At 38.5% G+C, this 23,646-nt stretch overlaps 1 protein-coding gene across 2 annotated transcripts; it reads left to right on the top strand.

Moving 5' to 3' along the window:
- Positions 1-8,097: 8,097 nt before the first annotated feature.
- Positions 8,098-23,012, top strand: gjc2 (gap junction protein gamma 2). Of its 2 annotated transcripts, none has more exons than XM_004079411.4 (2): positions 8,098-8,302; positions 19,935-23,012. In XM_004079411.4, the coding sequence occupies exon 2, from the start codon at positions 19,963-19,965 to the stop codon at positions 21,217-21,219; it is 1,257 nt and encodes a 418-aa protein (XP_004079459.1). In that variant the 5' UTR covers positions 8,098-8,302; positions 19,935-19,962; the 3' UTR covers positions 21,220-23,012. The 2 variants fall into 2 exon arrangements, with proteins under 2 accessions (XP_004079459.1, XP_020566825.1); XM_020711166.2 differs by lacking the exon at positions 8,098-8,302 and adding an exon at positions 16,260-16,709.
- The last annotated feature ends 634 nt before the right edge of the window (positions 23,013-23,646 follow it).

Raw genomic sequence — 23,646 nt, 5'->3', positions numbered from 1 at the left:
GGGGGTCTAAGGGCAGGGATGCCAGTATAGCTTAGTCAGTTTGTTAGTTCATTTTAGTATTTTTCTATTGAACTCTTTGTATTTGTGATCCTTTTGATTTCATGTTTTACTTCGAAGCCCATCGAGACGACTGTTGTTGTGATTTTGGGCTATACAAATAAAATTGAATTGAATTGAATCGATCTCTCCACATTTGTTGTGTCAAGTGTTGGGGACCGCGTGCGTGTGTGAGAGGAAGAGGAAGAGGGAGCGGAAGAAAGGAGAGGAGCGTGTGCAGGGACTGGGAGGGTGTGTGTGTGGGTGGGGGGTGTTGGGGACCAAGTGAGTGTGAGAGGAGGGGGCTGAAAAACGGAGAGGAGCGGAGCACGTGCAGCGACAGAGAGGGGTGTGAGTGCAGTGCGAGGAGTGTGTGTTAACATTGTGTAGCTTCTCTTGTAGAAGAAACATGCTCCCTCCACAGCTCACTGTGACGTTACTTTCTGTTAGGCAGTTAGCCACTCAGCCCATCGGAAATTTCAGAATAAAAGCACTTCCATTGCAGCTTTACTTCCGTTGTGAGTTAATGTGTTTTGAGTTAATGTGTTGTGTTGTGAGTTATTGTGTTGTGAGTTAATGTGTTGTGTTGTGAGTTATTGTGTTGTGACTTAATGTGTTGTGTTGTGAGTTAATGTGTTGTGTTGTGAGTTAATGTGTTGTGTTGTGAGTTATTGTGTTGTGTGTAAAGTTAATGTGTTGTGTTGTGACCCTTCTGGGCCACCGTACGATTTTTATTAAATTGGAGTCTGAATATCTCTGATTTAAAACATTTGCTGCTTCTAATGGTTGATTTCGAGAAATACTAAAAGAAAAACAAAGAAAACTCATGGTGGCTGTTTTAGTTTACTTTCAATCAGAATTTTTATTTTCATCTGACATAAACTCTGTAACTAAAAATAACATAGCTGTCCCTGTTTTCCAATCTGATGTTGACATGTCTACAAGATGTTTGCTGAAACTTTTTGGAGCGAAGATGTGCTAAACTTTTTTTCTCCCTCGGTTTTGCCTGTTTTATCTGGTGTTTGGGTCCGAAGATGAAAAGACCCGGCACAGAGGGAGTTTGGAGCATTCCTTTTTCTGGGAAGTCCCTCAAGTGAAAAAACATCGAATTTTCAGATCACTGTGTCAAAACAAGTTGGTTGTTGGAGAGCGCAAAAGCAGGAGACAGCATGAATAAATGACCCTATATAATTAAATTAAAGCCAAACATAAACAAAACTGTAGCAAAACAGAAGAAAGACGTGGAGAGTAGCGAGGATCTGGCAAACAGCTCAAATCAGAGACAGCTGTGGATGACTATCACAGAAAACTCGTCGGACAGTGACAACAGAAACTGACAAAATATGTCGTAATCCAAGCAAACAAAATCAAAACAGCACCAATCCACAGATCAGTTACACCAAAAAGAGACTGTACTCCGCCTTCTGTTGACCACATGTTTAGGTTTAGGAGCCTGAGGGGCCCGGAGGGGTCACCAACGTTTTCACGTGAACCATTTTGTGTATCTGAATGATGCTTTATTGACCTTATATATATATGTATATATATATATATATATATATATATATATATATATATATATATATATATATATATATATATATATATGTATATGTATATGTATATATATATATGTATATTATATAGACAAACGATTTTGTCGTTAAAAATGTAATCCTTAAAAATGTAATCCTTAAAAAGCACATATTTTATGCTGCACAACAATCTTTATTGGCTCTATAGAAGGGGAGTTGCTAAGAAAATAAATTATACTATATCTATTTCATAGAACCAACAGATTTGTGTTTGTGTTAAGGGCTGTCAAGGATGACAGCCAACCAAAGTAAATCTAAGAAATAACCAGAAAAAGCCATGGTTGACTTGCAGTGTTTAAAACTTTGCATTGGAGTACATTAGCTTTAGCGGGACGATGTAGTACAAGATGTATTTTATTTTGAAAGGAAGCCAAACAAGCTTCTGTCAAAACCAAGAAAACTATTTCTCATTTTGAGATACAGTAAACCCTTGTTTTTCACGGGGGTCACGTTCCAAAAAGAACCCGTGATAGGCAAAATCCGTGAAGTAGAAAACTTTATTTTTTTCTTACAATTATTATACAAAAATACTCTATTATACATTGAAAAGAAAGAACAAACCATTTTACAGGCTCCCTGGTGGGGGGTGTGGGCCCCTTGGCGATGGCGGCCGTGTCCCTTGGGTGCCGGCTCCCTGGGCCCGGCGGTGCTCTCTCCGCACGGTGGGGGGGTTCATATTACACCTGAGCCGGGGGTGTTCATGTCCCTGGGGGGTGGGTCCTGGTCCTTGCCCCTGGGCGCTGGGCCCCGCCAAACTTCCAACATGGCCGAGCCTGGTTGGGCCATATTTATAACACCCCTTGTGGGCCGCCCTTTTTTCCCCGGGGTTCCCCCCTCCTGGGCGGGGGCGGCGGGCCCCTGCCTTGCTCCTACCTGGACCAACCGTGGGCCGGGTGGGTGGCTGCCTGGAGTGCGGAGCGGGTCTCCCTTGGGGGGTCCTGGCTCGTACCTGGGGTCGGGGCGGGGGGATGCCCGGAACTCCTGGGTGGTGGTGGGGTGCTCGTCTGGGGCTGTGGGCGTCCCTCCCCGGTGGGGCCCTGCGTTGGGCTCTTCCGGCGCGGCGGGGGGGCTGCTTTCCTGGCTGGGGCGGCGCTCTCTTTCCCTCCGCGCCTCCCTGCTCTCTGGCTCTGGGGGCCTCGTGGCGGTCCTGCTGGCCCTGGCCTGGGTGGTGGTCTTGGTCGCCCGGGGGGCGGTTGTTCCCTGCCTGTTCCCGTATGGCGTTGGGGGAATTCCGGCTGCCGCTGCTGCTGCGGCGGGGGTATGGGTGTGGGGGTGGCTGGGCGCTCCTCCTCCTTCTTTTCACATTACACCATCCATTTTAGAAGAACATAAACACTCACTTGAGCACAGGTGTTAGCTCACCTTTGCACTAATAGTTTGCATGATTGAATGAATGAAAGATTTCACACTAGTTGGTTTAAAGGCATAGGTATGCGTTCGTGAACACTATCTGTTTTGTGTACATGTTGACATGTGGACATTTTTGCAGCTAACAGGTGTGTTGATAATATTTGAGTGTGTGTGAACAGGCCCCGCCCTTTTTGTACTACATTTGAACCGTACCGTAATGATAAACAACCAGTAAACCTGTCTGCTCTATGCTGCTTCATGGTCTTACCCCCCTTCCCCTCCTATTATCACCCTCCTACCCCCCCCTCTCTCTAACGTCCCTCTCTCTTCTTCCCCTCTTTCCTTTTCCGTCCGGTCCAACACCAAAGATTTTCAAACATGATTGAAATTAATAAAGTTTGGCCTCAATTACAAAAGGGGTTTATTCAGACATACCTTTGGTTTGTCTGAAGATTAATAACCCCTCTTGTTAAAATAAAATATGTCCAACACAAGAGGCCCTCAGCTCTCATCTGTTTGCCTAGCTGTTGGACAGGACAAGTAAAAAAAAAAAAAAAAAAAAAGAAAACTTTATTTTTTTCTTACAATTATTATACAAAAATACACTATTATACATTGAAAAGAAAGAACAAACCATTTTACAGGCTCAAGCATTTGTTTAACTAATAAAGGTACTTTAGAAAAGTTTTTTTCCAACAAATAACTTCTGTGCTGTACTGTCTAATAATAATAATTTTAATCATCGTGAACAGAAGGAGATTAGCCGCGGAGATTAGCCCCGCCCACTGCGACCCAAGTAATTGGATTAAACGGGAGAAATTTTAAAATGATTATGAAAAAAATATAAAGTACAGTCGGACAAATAGTGACTCAGGTGTATTTACTGCTCTTTAGACTGAGCCGCTGCATCCTGACTCCGCTCTGCAGTGTTTTCTTCTTTTGCAGCCCGCGGTGCAGCTGTGTTTGTTCAAGAACATAGCGATAGGCAGTTGTTGTCGCTCTTTTTTCTATGGGTTTTAGAGAAACTAAAGCTAGAGAATTTGCACGTACGTAATGTTAATTTGGCAAGCTGATTTACGTACGTGTACATATTAAACTTCAACGTTATTGACGCACAGGTAGAGAAGAAGCGGAATGACTTTTTAGCCAATCAGAATGCAGAACACAGGGCACGATGCAAATCCGTGAAGTAGCAAAACCGTGAAAAGTAAACCGCGTTATAGCAAGGGATCACTGTAATGCTTTTATCTGTATGTTTCTGTTTGTTAGTTTTTTTAATTTATGTCAAATAGCAATATGATGTATACATGTTTTAAAAGTAAGACTTGTTTCCAGTTTGTTGTGATTACACTTTAGTGACCATGTTATGGAAATGTTTTCAGGAGCTGAAAAAATATACTTAAATATCAAACAACAAGACTACTACAATATAGTCGCATTTTCATTTTGTTATTGACATTTGCCTTCCTCCGGCGTGAAAAGGAGAGGGTCATTGAGAAATGCGACATGTGTCCTTGTTAGAAGTGTGTTGCCTTTGTCTGAGATTAGAACAACTGCTGAGGTTTTAAATAAACTCAAGATGTCATTTTAAAGGGAAGAGAAGATTTTAAACATAATAAAAACTGATCCTGCTTCACAAGTGTTTTTGGAAGTCCAGATATGCCATTAAATCTGAACGTCTGAGAAATGAGGCCCTCACACTGAGTCAGAGGCTTTCAAACATACACTGTTTCATCACACACAACACAAAAAACATCTGGAAGTCGCATGTCTACACCCTTCTTCTGGTGCAACAGTCTCTGCATTCTTTGATTAGGTTTTAAACCTCAGCTCTGCAGTAATAATTGCACATGAACAGCATTCTCCATCAAGACTTAGAGCTGAAGAAACAGCTCTGATAAACAGCAGCTCATCTGTTTTAAATAAACCCACAACAGAAGATCAGCTGCAAAAAGGTTAAACAAATCTAAAGACAAATTCTGGAGACCACCTTGGATTAAAGTAAAAAACAAAACCAGGCAACAACCAAAGAACTTTGTCATATAGAAGATGCTTCTCAACCTTCTAGAAGGTCTCAACTAATTAATAATAATAATCAAAAATTAAAAAGGCTACAAGGTTTTAGAATATTTGATCTTCTTGCTAAAGATGCAAAAGTGCAAAAGGGAAAAAAATAACAACTGTGCAAAGTTGACGCCAATTCTTCCTCAGTTTTGAGTTATCATTTATAAAACTTCATAATTTTTTTATATTTAAAAGCTTTTCTTTCTTCAGCTCTAAAGTTAACACACAGAGACAAAGTGGGGAAAAAAGCTAAAAAAAAACAAATACACATGATTTTGACCACATTCCAGTGGCTTTACTCTGCTGCAACAGGAGGATTCACTTTTTACAATCATTCCAGATGATTTCAGTGCAGACCGAAGGGCAGAACTGAACTGAACTTCAGAGAATTCTACGGCGGCCTCTACTGGCTGAATGCAGGTAGAGTGTTTGGAAGAATGGGAAGAGTTTCAAACGAAAATGCTGATATTTCTGTTGGTGCTGATACACGAGGTTTGTTTTCTAGTGAGATGAAAACCCTATTCATTTAAATTATCACGTTTCGATGATTGATTCAAGAGTGTGGTAATCTTTTAGGTCATTTCTTATATTTAATTTGCAACAGTTTGTTGTTTGTTTTAAAGCCTCTCTTGATTGATAGAAGCTTCAAGTTTTCTTTTTTCATCAAGTCTGACTTCCGCAGGTTTTATCTTTGTGTAAACTTTGTGTGTTTTCTTTATTAAATTAATTTTTGTTGTTGAAAACTTGCTCTTACTGTCAGATTTCTGGTTGGACTGGTTACTGATCGGCTGAACTGACTTTTTTATTGGCTACCATCACATATTAAAGCGGAACCACGAGCTTTCAGATGGAACACAAAGTTGCTTGTGAACAATTTTTTACCATGACAGGTGAAATGGAACATGTTGAGTTGGAAAAAGACACTTGCTTCCCTGCGTGTTAAGTCACGTTTTAAGGAGAAATCTTCAAAGATGATCAAATCAAAGGCACAGGCCTTCATAACAGTCACTTTATACTAATGTTTATGCAGGTATAGAGGTTTTTTTATGCTTTTAAAGACCCGCTCTGGGTGTTTTAACCTGTTCTTGTGGCATTTTTCTGATCATGGAGGACATACACAAATGAGTGAATGAAGCTTCACTTATATAGCACCTTTTATGAAAAGTTCTTCACAATAAAAGGAAGACAGAAGAAAGTTAGTTAGACAAATTAAGAATAACATTTAAAACAGCATAAAATTACAAAATAAGGATGAAATTAAAACTAATACAAGAAAATAAACTGAGCATTAAAAGCCATTCTAAAAAGGTAAGTGTTTAATTGACATTTAAAGCTGTTAAGGTCAGATATAAAGTGTCGTTCTAAAGGAATGTCATTCCATAAGGTTGGAAAAAGCATGTGTTTCTGTCGTGACCTCGACACATGAAGCAGATATTGATTAGCAGACCTTAACCCTTGTGCTATCTTAGATGACCCCACCCTTACATTGACGTGTTCTCCCTACCATGACAAAGGTGGATAAAGGTGGAAAGATTTCATGTAATCCATTGAAGATCACAAATCATTGAAGAAAAAAGGTTCAGAGCACTGTCTAGTGGGTCTAGATGACCCAACTCCCAATGTTAAAGTGCCTAGGATAGCACAAGGGTTACAACTCTAGAATGGCTGTTGACAGTTAAAAGCTCAGTTAAGTTAACTTGTGCCAGACCGTGAAGTTTAAACTGTAATCTAAAACGAACAGGGATCCGGTGAAGTGACCTGGGTACTTGAGTACTCCTCTGGATGTTCCAGTTAACAGTTGTGCTGGTGCGTTCTGAACTAACTGGAGACGGTTCGGTGATCGCTGGTGACATCAATCACTGAACCGTTAGCATATAAAGAAAATTAAGCCAAAAAATTGCATTTCTGAGTATTTCTTTATTCAAGATCATTGTGGATTAGGAGAAGACGCAAAAATACAGTTGGAAAAAGCTTAAAGACGTGACAGAAAAATTACAACATCAAGCTACAAATTCCATTCTCTGCTCCCTTCTGATGCATCCACTTGCAGACAAATGGATCCATGAACGTCTTTGTTTTCGTCGTCTGAGCTGGAATTTGGATCTAAACTGTACGGCTGGATGGCTGTGATGTTGCTGCCATTTCTTTTAGCACCGCCAATGTTAGGGGTTGGTGGTGAGAGGGACTGTAAGTAGTGGGAGAGAATGTAAACAAAAAGATGATGGGAAGGGGGCGGTCTTTTGCCGTGCCATCAGTACCGCCCACAACTCAGAGGTGAATTTCTAATGAACTCCTGCCGTTCAACAGAAACTAGGTCCATTTGTTTTTGGCTGAAAGCGTCATAATCATAATCAAAAGACCACTGGAAACGCTTTGAAAATAGATCAAAAGACGACTTTTATTTCCCTCTTTTTCTTTCCATTTTTATGCCATTCACATTTTGACTTTAAAATATCTTAATTTTTTTTTTTTTTAACGCCAAAACAAAACTACTGTCTGTTGTTGCATATTCTGCTTTTTCCACACAACAAATTTGTACCTATTGTTTAATAAAACATGGAGTTCAGCTGCTGCACGGCCATGTCCGCCTGCCGTCCTGGCCACTCTGTTTCTATAAACCTTTGTGCTGCAATGAAGAGCTTTACTTCATCAGCAAAGGTAACACAGTCTATCAGAAACTAGCCGCCACTGCTTTGATGTTTGGTTATTGTTGAAGGTGTTTGTGTGATGTCACTTTTTTCAGAAGCTACTGTCTGCAGCTTGAAAGGATTTGCCCGCCGGGGATAATAAAGTTGTCTTTAATTTGAAATATTGAAATCTGATTTGAAAGTGCTGAATGTGCAAAAGACTTAAAAAGGAACATTCAGATGAATGCACATTCACATAAAATGTCAAATTTACTGTCAAATTTGAACAATTTCAACAAAAAGAAACAAACATACAAATTAATCTCATGCATTGCACACCATACTACATTTAAATGCGAATGGCTGCCCTAAAATAAATGAAGCTGCAGTGTAAGCCACGCTCGGCGGTCCCAGAAGCAGAGCTGGCCTGCTGTGGAACAATGGGGCCTTTGGCAGGATGCTGGTTTCCTGAGTGTCCTGCTTGTACTTGGTGGTGAGAGGTTTGGAATAGAAATGACGCATTGTTTCTCTCATCCTTCTGAGTTGGAGCAGTGAAACAATGGATCTCTGGATCTTCGCCCAGGAGGATCTAACACAAAACAGGAAAAAACTGCTATTTCTACTCCACAGGTATGTACAAACCTTCACCGCCGTAAATCCGTACTGTAGATTTGCGGTGCTTCCGCTAATTTCTGGGTTTGTGGGAAACAATCCTACTAGCTACAAAAGCTGATTGAAGCAGAAACCTCTTTTCTAGTTTTCTGTTGAGGTTTTGTTTTAAGTTTAGCCTTTTTCTCTTCAGAAACAGCAATCCAGAGCAGATAGTTTACTTCAAATCAACCCACACAAGGCATTATCTGATGAGAAAGATTGCAGGAAAGCCTAAACCACCCCAATTCTGTTAATCTGTATATCATTAGTGGGTAAGATCTCTGTAAATGTGTTACACACCGACTTAAGTTAACCAGATTGACCTTTAAAAAGAGGAACGGCTTTCTTTGCTCCAGTCTTTAGATTGTGAAACTTTTAATTTTTGTTTTGAAATAGAAATCCTTTATAGTCATTTTACATGATATAATGAAATTCAGACGGTTCAAACTGCAGTTTAGTCTTTTCTAGATCTTTTAATGCCTGTCGGTGGCATTAGGCATACAGTATATACCTGTTTCTGTCGCTATTTTTAAAAATGAATTCCAATATTTTTAATGAGGGCAGTGGCTGCTCCAACTGTAAACACAAGTGCCATCTAGTGGCTACAAATCAGCATTCAAAAATAGAGGCAAGTCACAGATTTCGACTGTAATTTTACGAGTGTCTAATCTGTCGCATTTGTTACAGCCGGCTGCATTGTTTCAGGCTTTGCTGAAAGCGATGCAGCGGCTTAGAACAAATGCTGAACTGCAAGGATGAAGCTCTGTGAGGATTTCATATGCAAGAAGAGCTGAAGAGGATGTATCATTCTCATGTCTTGACATCGCTGATTTACGTCACTGTTGTCAAACAATAAGGTTTTGGTGAGCATCGACATGTTGTGGATGTCCATGCAGCACCCAGTAACTTTTGTAATAATGCCGCCAAACTTCCAGCTTGGACAGAACTCTCAGTGGCCTTGGAGGTTAACAGTTTCCTTAACAGATTGCTGTTTTCAGACTCAAGCTTTATTAGTGCTGCGTGTGTTAAACTGTGCAGGAGAGCGTCTGGACGGATGGGATCTGAGCCCCCATCAGAGATACTGTAGTTATCATTGAGGCCTCTGCAGCATCGCTATCAGTGCTATCAGCGTCCAGAGTTCATTGGGTTGAAGAGGGGTAACTGCACTGAGGGACGCTTACAACAGATGAACCTGCTGCTCCTTTTGCCTCAGTTCAACAACCAACAGACTGCCAGGACTCAAATACTAACACCCCGCCGCTTTGCATCTAAAGTTTACAAACACAGATATTCCTGAGCTGTTTCCTATTTAAAATTCTACACTTTGAGCCTTATATTTTCTTACAATATTCAGTTTTGACAAATGATTTGTATGCAATCTATAGTCATATAGTGTAATTGTGCTGCATATATACATTCCATCTATTGTTCACCTATAAAAACATTTTGCAGCAATCACAAATTCTACCTTTAACAAAAATATTTCTTCTTTTTTATACTTTCAAAACTGGAATTAACTTCAGACTTTTTAAAAAAATATTTTTTTCCTATTATGTTTCATAATGTTTGTAGACACTTTACGCTTGGAGATTTATTAAAAAAGTATGGAGCACAAATGAAAAAAAGAAATTCTGACTATTAAATAAGAACTCTGTTACACGAAGTGCTGTCTAAAAGAAGAAATGAGCAGAATATTTGATCGCCTCCACTGCTGTTCCAAGTTTAAAAAATGTACAGAACACGAGATAGTATGAAGTCTTGTAGCATGAATGATAGTCTTACATTTTAATGACATGCTTAATCACAAAATACCACAATTTTGTCTTTATTTGAGGACAGTGTTTTACAGAAAATGTATTTTTCTCAGCCTAAAAAGTCCTTTCAGACAGAGAAAAACACAACAACTTTAAAAAACTAAATTATCTTAGGGTGTTTTCCTGAATTTAATACTTATTGTGTTTTTATTCACCTCAAAAACTCCACATAAAACACACAAAAAGGAAAGTTCCTTAGTCTTTGATTTCCATCTAGTGGTCAAAACTGCCAGCATGATAAAGAAGCTAATAAAATGTTAAACCAAAGCAGAATTTTTTAAGTTAAATTAAAAATGTTGTTAATTTAAGGAAGTCATCCATAAAACAATAACCTCCTATATTATGACTTAACTGCTGCGGCCTTGAAACCCATTGGTCAACTCGGCACATTGCCCTTCCTTATCGAAGGCTTTCAAAGCCAAATGTTAATGTGTTGACTGCGCTTTAGCATATGTGCAGTTTTCACATGAACATTTTTGCATAACTGTATGTTGAAAATGGCTGTTATCTAAGGGGATCCTGGGGCATTGCTGTTAGTGATATCAGTGTCCACACAGCTGGAGAAGAGCAACCGCACAAGACACGAGGAAGGAACGACCGCAGTGAGGCTTCTCTGATAGTCCACATGACCCTGACGAGGTCTGCTGACCCGCCGGCCTAGCCTCAGCTCGCTCTCTGACATGCAAGATGAGGCCAAAAATTCACAACCCCACAGCTTAGCTTGCAAAGACAAACATATAGATGGAACAACCTAGAATCGGAAAAAAATCCCCTTTTCTGCCTTATTTATTAGCTAATTTGACAGTGGCATCTCTGCCAAAGTCTATTTTTCTTGGACAGGTGGCACACATAGATAAGCACTAGAGTACATATCAGTATTCACAAATAGCAATGTAAAAATAGATGAGAAATAGCAACATTTTTGATTTTGATTTTACACACACATTTCTCATTAGATTCATTAAATTTAATGCTTATCAATGAAAGTTGTTGGATTTGTTACATGAAAGGGAGTGGGAAGAAGCAAATTTATATAATCCCACCCCTATTGATTTATTTCTGAGTTGGTTAGTGATTAAGGCTTATCAATGCGTAAAAATGTGTACAAATAAAAGTAAAAATATACAAAATAACAGCAGTAATTGCTATCAACATTTTAAATGGATTGATATGAACTTTTATCATTCTTTATTTCTTGATTCCATTAATAAACTAATAAATCAAACTTTGTAGAGATAATCACAACGCTAATGACATCTTTGATTTAAGCTTGTTTTCAAACACTGTCCATAGGATTTATCATATCATATTTTTGGTTTCAATTTAAACAAATATTAAACAACGCAAAATATTTAGGTGTTTATTTTATGTTTTATTTCTCTTTTGTTGCATTTCCTGGTTTGCCAGAAACTTCTTAACATAAATGCTGTTTATGATGGTAGGTTGTTTCTATACAATAAATATCAAATGATTTTCATGTCAGGTACTGTATGCATCAGAGCTACTAGGTCTGCCAGTGATTATCATTAAATTATCTTCATGTACGTGCAGGTACGCGTATGAATAGTTTCCAAATAATTCAAGACGGATTAGCCTAAGTTTGATACATCTACTTATAAATATACATATCTGCTGTTTGACTTCTTTAGTTTCATTTTGTTTTAAATTCTTGAAATAAACCATTTCCATTTCAAAATAGCCTAATAAATAAAATACAAAAACATCTTAAAATGTTTGTGATCAGGAGTTATACTTAAACAATTTTCTTTTTTTATTTAACCTTTATTTACACAGGAATTGCCATTGAGATTAAGAATCCCTTTTTCAAGGGAGTCCTGGCTAGGGGGAAACAATAAATTACATTTATAATAAAAATGTCAACATTTAAAACATAAAATCAATGAAAATGTGTTTCAAATGTGTCAATAATTACAATAAAGTCAATATAACCCAAACTTATAAGTATTAATAATAATGCAAAACCTGTTTGAATGGGAGCAGAAGCTTCGCTCATTGAAGCCTGCCCGTTGAACTAAAAACCAAAAACCATATTATTTTTGTGTAATTATTTTCCTCTTCGCTCTTTGAGTTTGCACTTCAAACAAGTTGCTTTGCAACGGCGCAGGAGACAGAACTGTGGGCAGAGGGAAGTTGCTGGCTTCCACCTCAAGGCTTTTCATCTTCAGTCGCTTCAGTAGAGTTCAGCCTCAGTTAAACTGGCACGGGACGCTCTCCGCTTTGGGGTAGGAGAGGCTTGGCTGTGAAACTGGGAGAAAAATGAACAAATGAGATGAGACTGCCACCACTCACAGGCTGCCTGCGGGACAGCCGCTCACAGCCTGGTGAGGCTGGTTTCATGATAGTGGTGGGAGACGAGGAGGAGGAGGAGTCCACAGATGAAGCTGCATGGGTTTTTTTTTTTTTTTTTGCTCTAGTGTCTTGTGTCAGTCTTTTCTCTGAGGCACGGGGTGGCACATCCAAGTCACATTGTGGAACTTGAGTTGTTACATAAACACAGACCTCCGTAGCCTCCAGTCCGCTCACATCAACCTTATTCAATAGAAACATTTGGATAAAATTCTGGTGGCGACATTGGTGAAGGCCAAGGAGAGTTGTCGAGACTCTGGCTCCGCTGTGGCTCCGGTTCCCCTCACAGACGTCTGCGGGGTTAAAGTGTGTGGGAACCAAAGATCACCTATTCCTGCATGAAGCATAGATCTGAAAGGGTTCACCTATCGATAATTCTCTTTCAAATAACTTTATTGGTTCAGTGCTTTTGTTTTAAACGTTGTACCTGCACAAGTAGAGCCAAAATAACAATAATTAATATTATGTGCTACAATAACTGTGTGCAATTTAATATTAATAACGTGATGAATATTAAACACTTCTCTGGCTGTCACATGATGGCAGTCCTTCCAACAAAGAGCAATGTCAAATTATGTCTTAGGAGCATTTTTTCCCTTGCTCTGGGCTCTCCAATCAATATTTATCAGCATGAACAACAGTTTCCCAAAGGGAAAACAAACTAACAAACAAAAAAGGACTCGACCGAGGACACAGGGACGGGGCATAGAAGAGAAACACTGGATAGGTTGAATGTGGACTTTGAGGCACTCGTCTGTCCAGAAAACCAATTCATCCAAGAAAAGGTTGATTGGTAAAATCTTTCACAAGCATTCCCCCCTTTTTGTTCCTCATTTAATTTTAAGTTGTGGAAACTTAAAAAAAAACATGTTTTAATGACTGTGGAGATTGTTTGCCCTTTTGAAAAATCATTTTTACTTTTACTATATTCTTTTTAGCTTTTTAAACAGAGCTTTTGCTTTAAAATTTTAGACGTAAAGTCTAAGTTTGGGGTTGGCATTCAGCGATAGAGAAAGTAAATGATTAGCAATAATCATCATTGACTTGGCTTCGTTGTTTCAGATGTTCTCTCAGATGCTAAACTTCACATCGCTCTGTGCTGCATTTCTTTCTGTTTCAAATGGGAGGTTTTCTTTTGGGAGCCTTTCTAAACAAGTCAAACTTGTTTACTCTCTTCTAATTGTGTTATGGTGAACTTTCACATTATGATATGCTGTTGGAGGCCTGCAGGTCAGCTGTAGAAGAAGCTCTTGGTGTTTTGTCGCTTTCTCTGAAAATAACAGTCTGACTTAGGGCTGGACTTAGAAAAAGAAAAAAAGAGTTTTTTTCTACGATAACAAACGGAGATGTCCAACGAAATCCAGGTACAGCCAGGTAAAAACAGAGAATACGTTTTGCTGTTAGCTCATGATCCCATTGAAAATGCAGTTCCATTTTTAAATGCTTTTATTTTTTTGTTAAACAATTCAGATACTAAGATATCTGTCATGGTGCAGGGTGGCTCGAGAGCCGGTTGGACCCAGACGCAGAGGCGGAGGCATGAGGATCAGAGTCTAGAGGGTTTAATGAACAAACAAAAGGCGCTGCAGAGCAGGATGACAAAACTGAACAAAACTCACTGTGGCGTGGAACAAGAAACGAGGAACATGGCATGACAAGGACAACCAGGACAGGAATAACTAATGGACCAACACAGGAGGAGGGCAGAGACAAGACTTAAATACAGACAGGGCAGACAAGACACAGGTGGACACGATCAGGGCTGATGGGGACCAAAGGAAGTAAAACTCAAGAAAACAGACAAGACAGGAGACTTTCAAAATAAAACAGGAAACAGAAACAAGACAGAACAAGGACCAAAAACAAGACAACAACTTCAAATCATGACAATATCACAAATAAAAAACAACTTTTAGCTCTTTTGAAGAGGATGTGAAATTAGACAAATTCATTACTAAGTTAATTGAAGCACTGGGATTATAAGATTATATTTCACATAAAAGAAAATAGAGTTTTGTTTTATAATCTACAGTGGTTCAATTTTAGAAATTTCACAATAAAGTAAAATAGAATTTTGATATTGGACAGTGCAGCATGAAGCATGATCTTTAAAAAAAACTTTAAAAAAGGTTATAGTAATTTAGGAAGTATCCATTGCAAATGTAAAAAAAGTTTATTGGCATTAAAGACTAAAAAGCTTCAAATAATGCAAGCTGATTGGTTGGCTTGCACACCTTTTTCACCTCAAATTTGGTTCTTGGTTCTAAGTGGAACCATCTGTTGAAGCCTGAAAGGATAGAAAAGCGACAAACATTAATGTAGTGGAAGTTCTACTTTGAGACAAAAGAGGGAAGTTAGTAACCGCAGAATCAATGGAACATATAGACCCTAAACTTGACTTTGACTATCTTCATTCAAGCGTTTTCGTCTATTGGATGATCTCTGAGGCTGGAGAGAGCACCAAACACGTGCTTGTTGCTCCCTCAGGAAAAGTCAGTGTGAAATCACTAAATGTTCCAGTCTCTCCATCAGCATTTCTTTTTTCTCACTGCTGAACTTTCTCTGTTTTTTCTTTTTCCTTTTGTGTGCAACGTTTCTTTAGTTGAACAGAGATGAAATGCTTAAAGGAAAGGCCCCTGGTCAGTGGGTTCTGCAGGCTTCTGTCTTTGCTGCCAGAGTTCTCTTTAGCCCTGAAACCAGTGGAATGTAATGAGATGCTAACGTGAAGACGTTTTGCTTCGCATTTTTTTTTTTTGCTGTTAATGCAATAAATTTAGCTTTACAATTGACTTAGTAATAAGGAAAAACAAAATCAAAATTAGGGCTAAGTCTGAGTTTTTACACTTGGTGTGCTCTGAGTTATCTGTTACTTTATAACCATAATAAAATCCCATTTAGAGGATTATTAAGAGCTTTAATAAAAAGAAATTGTGACAATGTCCATGCATGCTTTATTAATGCAAACCAGACACTATTCCGTTTATCTGCTCTCCATCAAAATAATTTCTCCTGAGATCCCGTCCAAAACTTGACGGAAAGTTCTGGCACAAAGAATAAAGGAGAATGAAGAATTCCATTCAACTTTTTCAACTTTCTTGATTCACCAGATTATCTGCGTTTTGAGGGGTCATTAAGCATAACGAGGTGAATGTGATTTGGTCTGTCCAAACACGTTAGCAGGCATGACGAAAACTTCATTTCGAGCCCTAAGTACCAACGTCCGCCACTGCGCTGCAGCGGGCCGCAAATGTAAACAGGAGAGTGGAGCGCGACCTGTCCACTTTTCTGTTATCTGGACATCTGCTCGAATGGAGGACCTAAATATTATGACAGCCGAGTTGACTGAGTGTACCTGCTGGTTACACTATGGCTGATCTGCACTGAGGCAAGGTGGCTTATGTCTCAGTGACACAGCTGTCCTGAAACTCCCTGACTTTCTTTCTCTCCCTCTTGTTTTTTCTTCATAAACATCCTTCATTGAAACTGTTATGTAAGTGACAGATCAAACAAAAGTCACCTTGTGGCTTTTATGCTGTGGCTGATGCGTGTGTTGGGGGGAGGGGGGGGGGGGGCAAAAGGGACATTGTTTATGTCTTAAATTGGGAATTTTGCAAATTTGTGAGATTACCGCTGCATTTGTTTTCAGAGTAAAAGCATGAAGCTGTAGGTTTAAAAAAAAAGGGAGTGTATCAAAGAAAATCAAAAAAAAGGGGAGAGAGGGAAGCTCATGATCTGTGTCTGCAATTGTTGCATGTGAATATTGCACATAGTGGACTGTGTTGCATTCAACACGCTCCCTCAGACGGGTGTTCATTTCAATCTGCAGCACAGTATCCTCAAGTCTGAACTCTGATGAGGGTCACTTGCCAGAGGAAGATTTTTTTTTCTGCCTCACATGTTTTCTTTTCTTTTCTTTTTTTTTTTTTTTGACTTCCTTCATGGGCAGAAGCTGGTGTAAGTGAAACCAGACACGAGCCAGCATGTGAGGCGTTCACTGCTGCAAGACTTCTTCACAGAATGGGAAACAGGATGAAAAAGAAATCCTAGGTGATCAGGTTCAGGTACTTGTTTTTATCAGTTTGGAAGTTATTATTACGACAAAGGGGCCAGAACGTTAAGATTCAGGAGGTTTTCCACAGATCAGGCTGGACAGGAAGCTTTGTAAGGAAAAAACTTCAGAATGGGCAAATGAGTAGTTTTTACAGGTGAGTTAATTTATATGTTTTTCTTTTGAAACTTAAAGACTCTGCACTGTGTAGTATATGTTTTACTGTTGTTACATCCCTGTTGTTGTTTGTGTTTTCCATAAACACACTCAAAAAACGTTCACTTTGAATCAACATAAAAAAATTATGGAAAGGATTTCCACATGATTAGATTGCGTTACTTGAACAAAAATGAATCATGTTGGTCCTACTTAATTTATTTAGGTTGGCTCAACTTAATGAATTTAGGTTGGGTCAACTTAATGTATTTAGGTTCAAACTAATAAATTTAAGTTGATTCAATTTAAATAGAGCAGTTGCACCCAACTTTAAATTGATATTGTTGCTCACTCTAAAAAGAAAAAAGTTGAACCAATTTAATTGAACCACTTCAATTGGTCACACCTAAGTAAATTAAGTTTATTTAACTTGAATTTCTATTTATTTCTATAATTTTATTTATTCATCTGTAATTGATATGTTGTTCCAAAGTTACAACCAATGGGTCTTTTAATTTCACATCAAAGACATGAATTACCCAGCAAAGTCCCACATCACAAGACAGGAGCTCAATTACCGCAAACTCTGTGTTAAGTATTGGAACATTAACAGTTTGCCACACAAGGGGGTTGGTCTTCATCCTCTACCAAACTTTAACTCATGGTGCAAAAAAAAAAATAAACATAACAGTTTAAATCACTAGTTAAAACAGAGTAAAACAGCTAGACAATAAAACCCATGGACAAAAACTCACACTTAGACCCCAATCTGCCCAGATAGACAAAGAAAATGGTATCCCACAATTCCTTGCGATTATTAATGCATCCAATTTAATGGTATCATGTTGGATCAACATGATTGAAATTAGTAACTTTTAAATGGATTATTTTTATGTACAATCGACATGATTCATTCACGTAAGATTTACAAACATAAAATTTTCTGGTTGAAATGACAAGTTACTTTTTCGTTAACTTAATTGGCTGGTAATTTCCTTTTTTTGAGTGCATATGAAATATAAATCTGTGCACAAAATCAAGTGCTAAATTGCACACAAAAACAAAACGATTTATGTTTTTTAATCTAGTTTAAATTTACCAAGAAATGAACAGTGAAGAAAAACCGGTGTATTCCCTTTTTTTGAGTCTTCTGCAATTTTTTAAGGCATTGGGACTGGTTTATTTCAAACAGTCAAACCAAAATAAAACTAAAGAAGACAAACAAAATAAATGTATACATAGATATCATAAATTGATGGGAAAAAATATATACATATGCATACATACACGTAAATAAGTCAATTTTAAGCACTCTTAATGATAAATAGACATATTAGCGCATATTCATGCAGTACATGGAAGCATTAAATACTATTTTTTTCAAAAGAAGTTTAAATAGTTGCTTGAAAAAAAGGAGTAGAAGAAGCAAACGTACATATTTCCACCCCTATTATGTTTATGTTTATGATTAGTTGATTGAAAGGGAGGAAGAAAACTTATATAATCCTAACTCTTTTCTGCTTAACTTCACTTTTTCGTTTTTACAGAATTAACTTTTAACCAGTTATATATATTTTACCATCACAGGTGCAGATCATTTAAACATAAATAGTGGACCTATCCCTTATTGTAAAACCTATTCATTGTGTCAAATGTAAATTGATTTTACAAATGCAAAGCGAATTTTTGCCATTTTTAACTTTCATGAGGACAATTTTTATCTTTATTTACAAAAACAAATTACCAATTTATTTATAGATAAAAGTATAAGTTACAAAAGTTAATATGTAACTAATTTTTGAAATAAAAATGGCTAAGAAAATTATACAACTTCTGATTTACTGTGACTATTTCTGGCCAATTTGGGTAAAAGCAACTTCTCAAATAATTTTGTCATTGTTGTTTTAGCTCATTCTAATAAATATCCAAATAAAAAGCTCTTTGGCTTGATTTTATGGTGCACAGCATTGTAATTCAGACATAAAGCACTGAAGCCCTTCTGCCCTGTCATTCTGATGGCAGATGACACCACTGGTGTCATCGTACCCCTCTCCGGCATCAACAATGCTGGGTCTGGAGGGAAGGCCTCACAGCAGAGCAACAACAGTCAGACGGCTGGGATGTGGCCCGTCTCATGCCACAGAGGACAGTATCACAGTGATGAGATCAACATGAACGCCGTAGCCGCACGCAGTGAATGAAAGCGCCATGCTGTTTTCTCAATGCAGAGTATGTTTTGATGAAGGCTGTGAGGAGCTCATGACCTTTGGAGATCTTATGTCATCATCTTTGTTGAGCGTGTTTTGTACTCAGATTAGATCTTTTTTCACTGTTAAAAGCTCACGGCTTTGAACTTTCATTATTTTGGCCAATTGAAGTGTCCAGTTTTTCTCTTGTGTCTGATGTGGGATGACAGTGATTGGACAGTCATTTGCAAGTGACTGATGAACGCTTTCTCCTTGTCTTCTAATCTTCCCTCTTCTATTTACGGTCATTTCTTTTCTATTACACCATACAATCCTGACATAATGTACATTCCCTTAAATCAAAGCGGTCCCACTTTTGCAAAACCTGGACTTGAAATAAAAAAGCAACATATAAGATAATTATTTGATATTTATTTGTCACTAACACAAAACCTGTTTAGGAACTTTAGATGAAAACTACGCTCTTGCTTTATAAGACTATTTCACTTCTCGTTAAGGTTTGTGCTGCATTGCTATTTTTTTTAAACAAAAAAACCTTGAAGGAATTTCATATTTTAGGTGGTCATAGTAATATTTTACAATCTTAGAAGCTATTATGAAAAAATGTCAGTACAAAAAAAACTTTTTGGTTCCGTTTGTGGGAAAATTGCAAAAACGTATCAAAAGTATGTTATCTTTTTTGAATTCGAGACAAAGCCAGAAACTATTCTTTTTAGCTTCTTTTGTCCAAACTTTGAATTCTTTTTAAATAAAGTTTTTTTTTAACTTTTGAATTGGATATTTGTTGTTATTGTTGTCTATGAGGTTTTTATTTCTTTGTCTGGTTTTGTGAGTTACTTTGACTTACCCTGTGAATGAATTGTGCTACATAAATAAAAATGTCTTAACTTTCCAGACTTGAACTCCTGCTACTTAATCATATTTAAATTTAAACGACATTTGATGCTTTTAGTAAGTCCTTAAATATTGCTGGTTTTAAACAAATGCTTTCTCTTTCTTTTTTTTTTTCTTTTTTAAAGATTTTAGCGAGAAGCTTGAAAGAGCAACATGAGCTGGAGCTTTCTCACTCGCCTTCTGGAAGAAATCCACAACCACTCCACGTTTGTGGGCAAAGTGTGGCTGACTGTTCTCATCATTTTCCGTATTGTGCTCACTGCAGTTGGAGGCGAGTCCATCTACTCGGATGAGCAGTCCAAGTTTACTTGCAACACCAAGCAGCCGGGCTGCGACAACGTGTGCTACGATGCCTTCGCTCCACTCTCACATGTGCGCTTCTGGGTCTTCCAGATCATCATGATCTCCACTCCTTCTGTCATGTACATGGGATACGCCATCCACAAGATAGCCCGAAGTTCGGAGGTGGAGCGCAGGAAGCAGCAGAGACTCCGTGAGAAGCCTCCGCCGCACTCCAGATGGAGAGAAAACCATCATCTGGAGGAGGTCTTGGAGGAAGGAGAGGATGATGAGGCTGAGCCAATGGTTTATGAGGAAACACTGGAAGTGCAGGAAGCAAAGCCCGAACCTGCGAGCAGGTCTAACAGACAGCCGCAAAAACACGACGGACGAAGAAGAATTATGCAAGAGGGCCTGATGAGAATTTACGTTCTCCAACTGATGTCTCGGGCTGTTTTTGAAATCGCCTTCCTTGCTGGGCAATACCTCCTCTATGGTTTTCGAGTTAATCCCTCCTACGTGTGCAACCGAGTGCCCTGTCCACACAGAGTGGACTGCTTCATCTCCAGGCCCACTGAGAAAACAATCTTCCTCCTGATTATGTATGTGGTGAGCTGTCTTTGTTTGGTGTTAAACGTTTGCGAAATGCTTCATTTAGGGATTGGAAACCTCCGGGATACTCTTCGCATGAAGAGACACCGGGGCCGACGGCCGTTCTACGGCTACCCCTTCTCCCGCAACATTCCTGCCTCTCCGCCAGGATATAACCTGGTCATGAAGACAGAGAAACCCAACAGAATCCCCAACAGCCTCATCGGCCACGAGCAGAACATGGCCAACGTGGCCCAGGAGCAGCAGTGTACCAGCCCTGATGAGAACATCCCCTCTGATCTCGCAAGTCTACACCGGCACCTGCGAGTTGCACAGGAGCAGCTCGATATGGCATTTCAAACTTATCAAACAAAAACCAACCAACCAACTTCCAGAACCAGCAGCCCTGTGTCTGGAGGCACCATGGCAGAGCAAAACCGAGTCAATTCGGTTCAGGAGAAACAAGGAGCAAGGCCAAAAACCAGCGTGGAGAAGGCTGCAACCATGGGGAAGAACGGAAAGAGCTCTGTCTGGATTTAGACAGCTAAGCGCTTACCAACACCTGCAACTGTACAGCAACACAGCTGGATTATAAGCATTCGAAATTCAACCGTGGACAACGACAACAAACATTTCAATCAAACTAGCTGAACAATTAGAGTAGCGTAGGTTGAAAGGTTTTGCTTTTAAGACAACACATGAAGAATTCTCAGATCTAAGATCACAAATCTGTCACATCACCATAGTGAGTCGTGTTACACCGTAGATATTGGATAGTTAACATATGTAAGCATAGCTAATTTAGCCATAACAATAAAAAAAAAGAAATGAAACAGACTACGTCCATTATCATATTATAAATGAACTGGATTCATGAAAACATGGAGGCTCTGTGGTTCTTTTTTTTTTAATTCAAGAATTCAAGGTGAAATGAAATAAAATGCGGTTGCACAATAACTTAGTTCTGAAGAAAGACTTAAGATGCATGTTTGTCATCACTACATATCTTCCGTTATTGCCTGCAAAGTCATTATAGTGAAGCGGTCAGACATAAGATCTTGCTTAAAGACCCACTCCAATGAAATGTGTGTTTTTTGTTGTTTTTAACATGCTCTTGTGGTATTTTCCTCATGATGGAAGACAAAACAATTTAAGATTAAAACTTCTTTTCTGAGTACTTCTTTGTTCAAATCAGAATCAGAGAAAACATGTTTGAAACAGCTTTCTTTAGTAAAGAGGGTGGGCCAAAGTCTCCCTCCCTGTTTCGCTTCATTCTGATGCATCCACTTACAGAAAAATAGATATGGTAATGCCTTTGTTTTACTCGTCTGAGGTGGAATCTTGCTTTACAGCCGTATGGTTGGATAGCTCCGATATTGTTCGCCATTTTTGTTTCATCGCTAATGTTAGCTTAGAGTTGTAAGGGGCTGTCAGCTGGCAGGAGAGAGTCTAAACAAAAGGATGATGGGATATCAGTGGAGGCTTACTTCCGCGTCAGCAGTCCCGCCTATAACTCAGGGGGGAATTTCTAATGAACTCCTGGCGCGTTGTACCAACTTTGTCCAACAAAAAAACAGTTTTCTTTTTATTTTGCCTAAAAACACCATAATCATAAATAAGACACCACTGGGAACGCTTTAAAAAAAGATCAAAATGTAGTTGGAGTGGGACTTTAAAATGAAAGAATTTGCAATTTGATGCTAATTCAAATTAGATGCAATGGAAATATTTCGATTATCATTAGTTTGATCAAACAAAGTTGTCCATTTTACGTCACAGATCGAGTCACACTTGGCAAATTAGTTCTATCTTATCCTGCCTTCACTGTTTTCACATCTTAAAGTGCCTAAAACATTTACAGACTGTTGTGTTATTTTCTTTATGAGATGATGAATGAGTCGTTCAGTTCATATTTCCTGCTTTATAGGAACTCTCTGCTTCCCTGATCTAACGCGGTAACAGTAGTGTCTCTGAAATAGTCTCATCAAAACAGTTGTTTGCATCAGTGCAGTTATAGCACACAAAAAGCCGATTTTTTTTCAGACTCATTTCACGCTGTTTCATAAAGTCAACCTTGTTCAGAAAAGTTATTTAGTAAAAACATGATCTAAGGAACATTTCCATAGGACAAAAGGAGGCGGAGTCACACTGACTAATAATATGAGGGAAACAATGATGCAAAGCATTTCTTTGGGTTTAACAAAATGGCATTACAGACAAGCACTTTAAAATGAAAAGCTTCCTTTTTTTCTAAAAAGTCAAGAGAATTTAGTGTACATAGACTGCCTTCTGAAGATTTCTTTTTTTAAATAAATGAAGTTATTGAAATCTGTTCCAAGTGTGGCTTTGTTTTATACATTTTTTGCTTCTGAGAAAAGGTATTTAAGTATTGATTGATTACAGATTTATTTGATGTATGATTTTGTGAAACGTCCAGTCTGCTAGCTGAGAAAATGGCCGGGGATGACAATTTTGCGTAAACACATATGGGCTAATAGATTTTTTGGGTTATCAAGTATTACATGTTAGTTAGGTTTTATTTTTAATAAAAAAATTAAAAAAACAGCAGTATTTTGGCACACTGAAGGCAAAATTGTTTTTCTCTCCATTTCTGCAGAAATGTCCCCTCTCCGTCCACATGCGGCTCCAACTTTGTGCATGTTTGGAAGCACATTTCTGTGTGAGAAGCTCTTCTTTGATGAAGACCACCAATACAGACCACGGGTGTCTTTTTACTGATGAGCACCTGCAGTCCATCCTGAGAACCTCCACAACACATATCTTCACACCAAACACAAACCGACCTGTTGACAGAAAATGATGCCAGGCCAGGATGTCCAGCTTTGATAAAATGACCCAAGACCAAAGAAAACAGAATTCGATTTAATGCTGAAAAAGCACAAATTTGATTGATTTTTTTCTGATTTTATTTTCTATTTTTGAATTTGGGTAATTTTGACAGGATAT

This window comes from Oryzias latipes, chromosome 17 (genome assembly GCF_002234675.1).
Source record: "Oryzias latipes chromosome 17, ASM223467v1".
NCBI classification, from domain to species: Eukaryota; Metazoa; Chordata; class Actinopteri; order Beloniformes; family Adrianichthyidae; genus Oryzias; species Oryzias latipes.
Note: the sequence above shows the minus strand (reverse complement) of the source record. Positions and strands in the feature narration are given on the sequence as shown.

Coding starts and splice junctions, on each gene's coding strand:
- gjc2 (XM_004079411.4), top strand. CDS start 19,963: ATGAGCTGGAGCTTTCTCACTCGCCTTCTGGAAGAAATCCACAACCAC.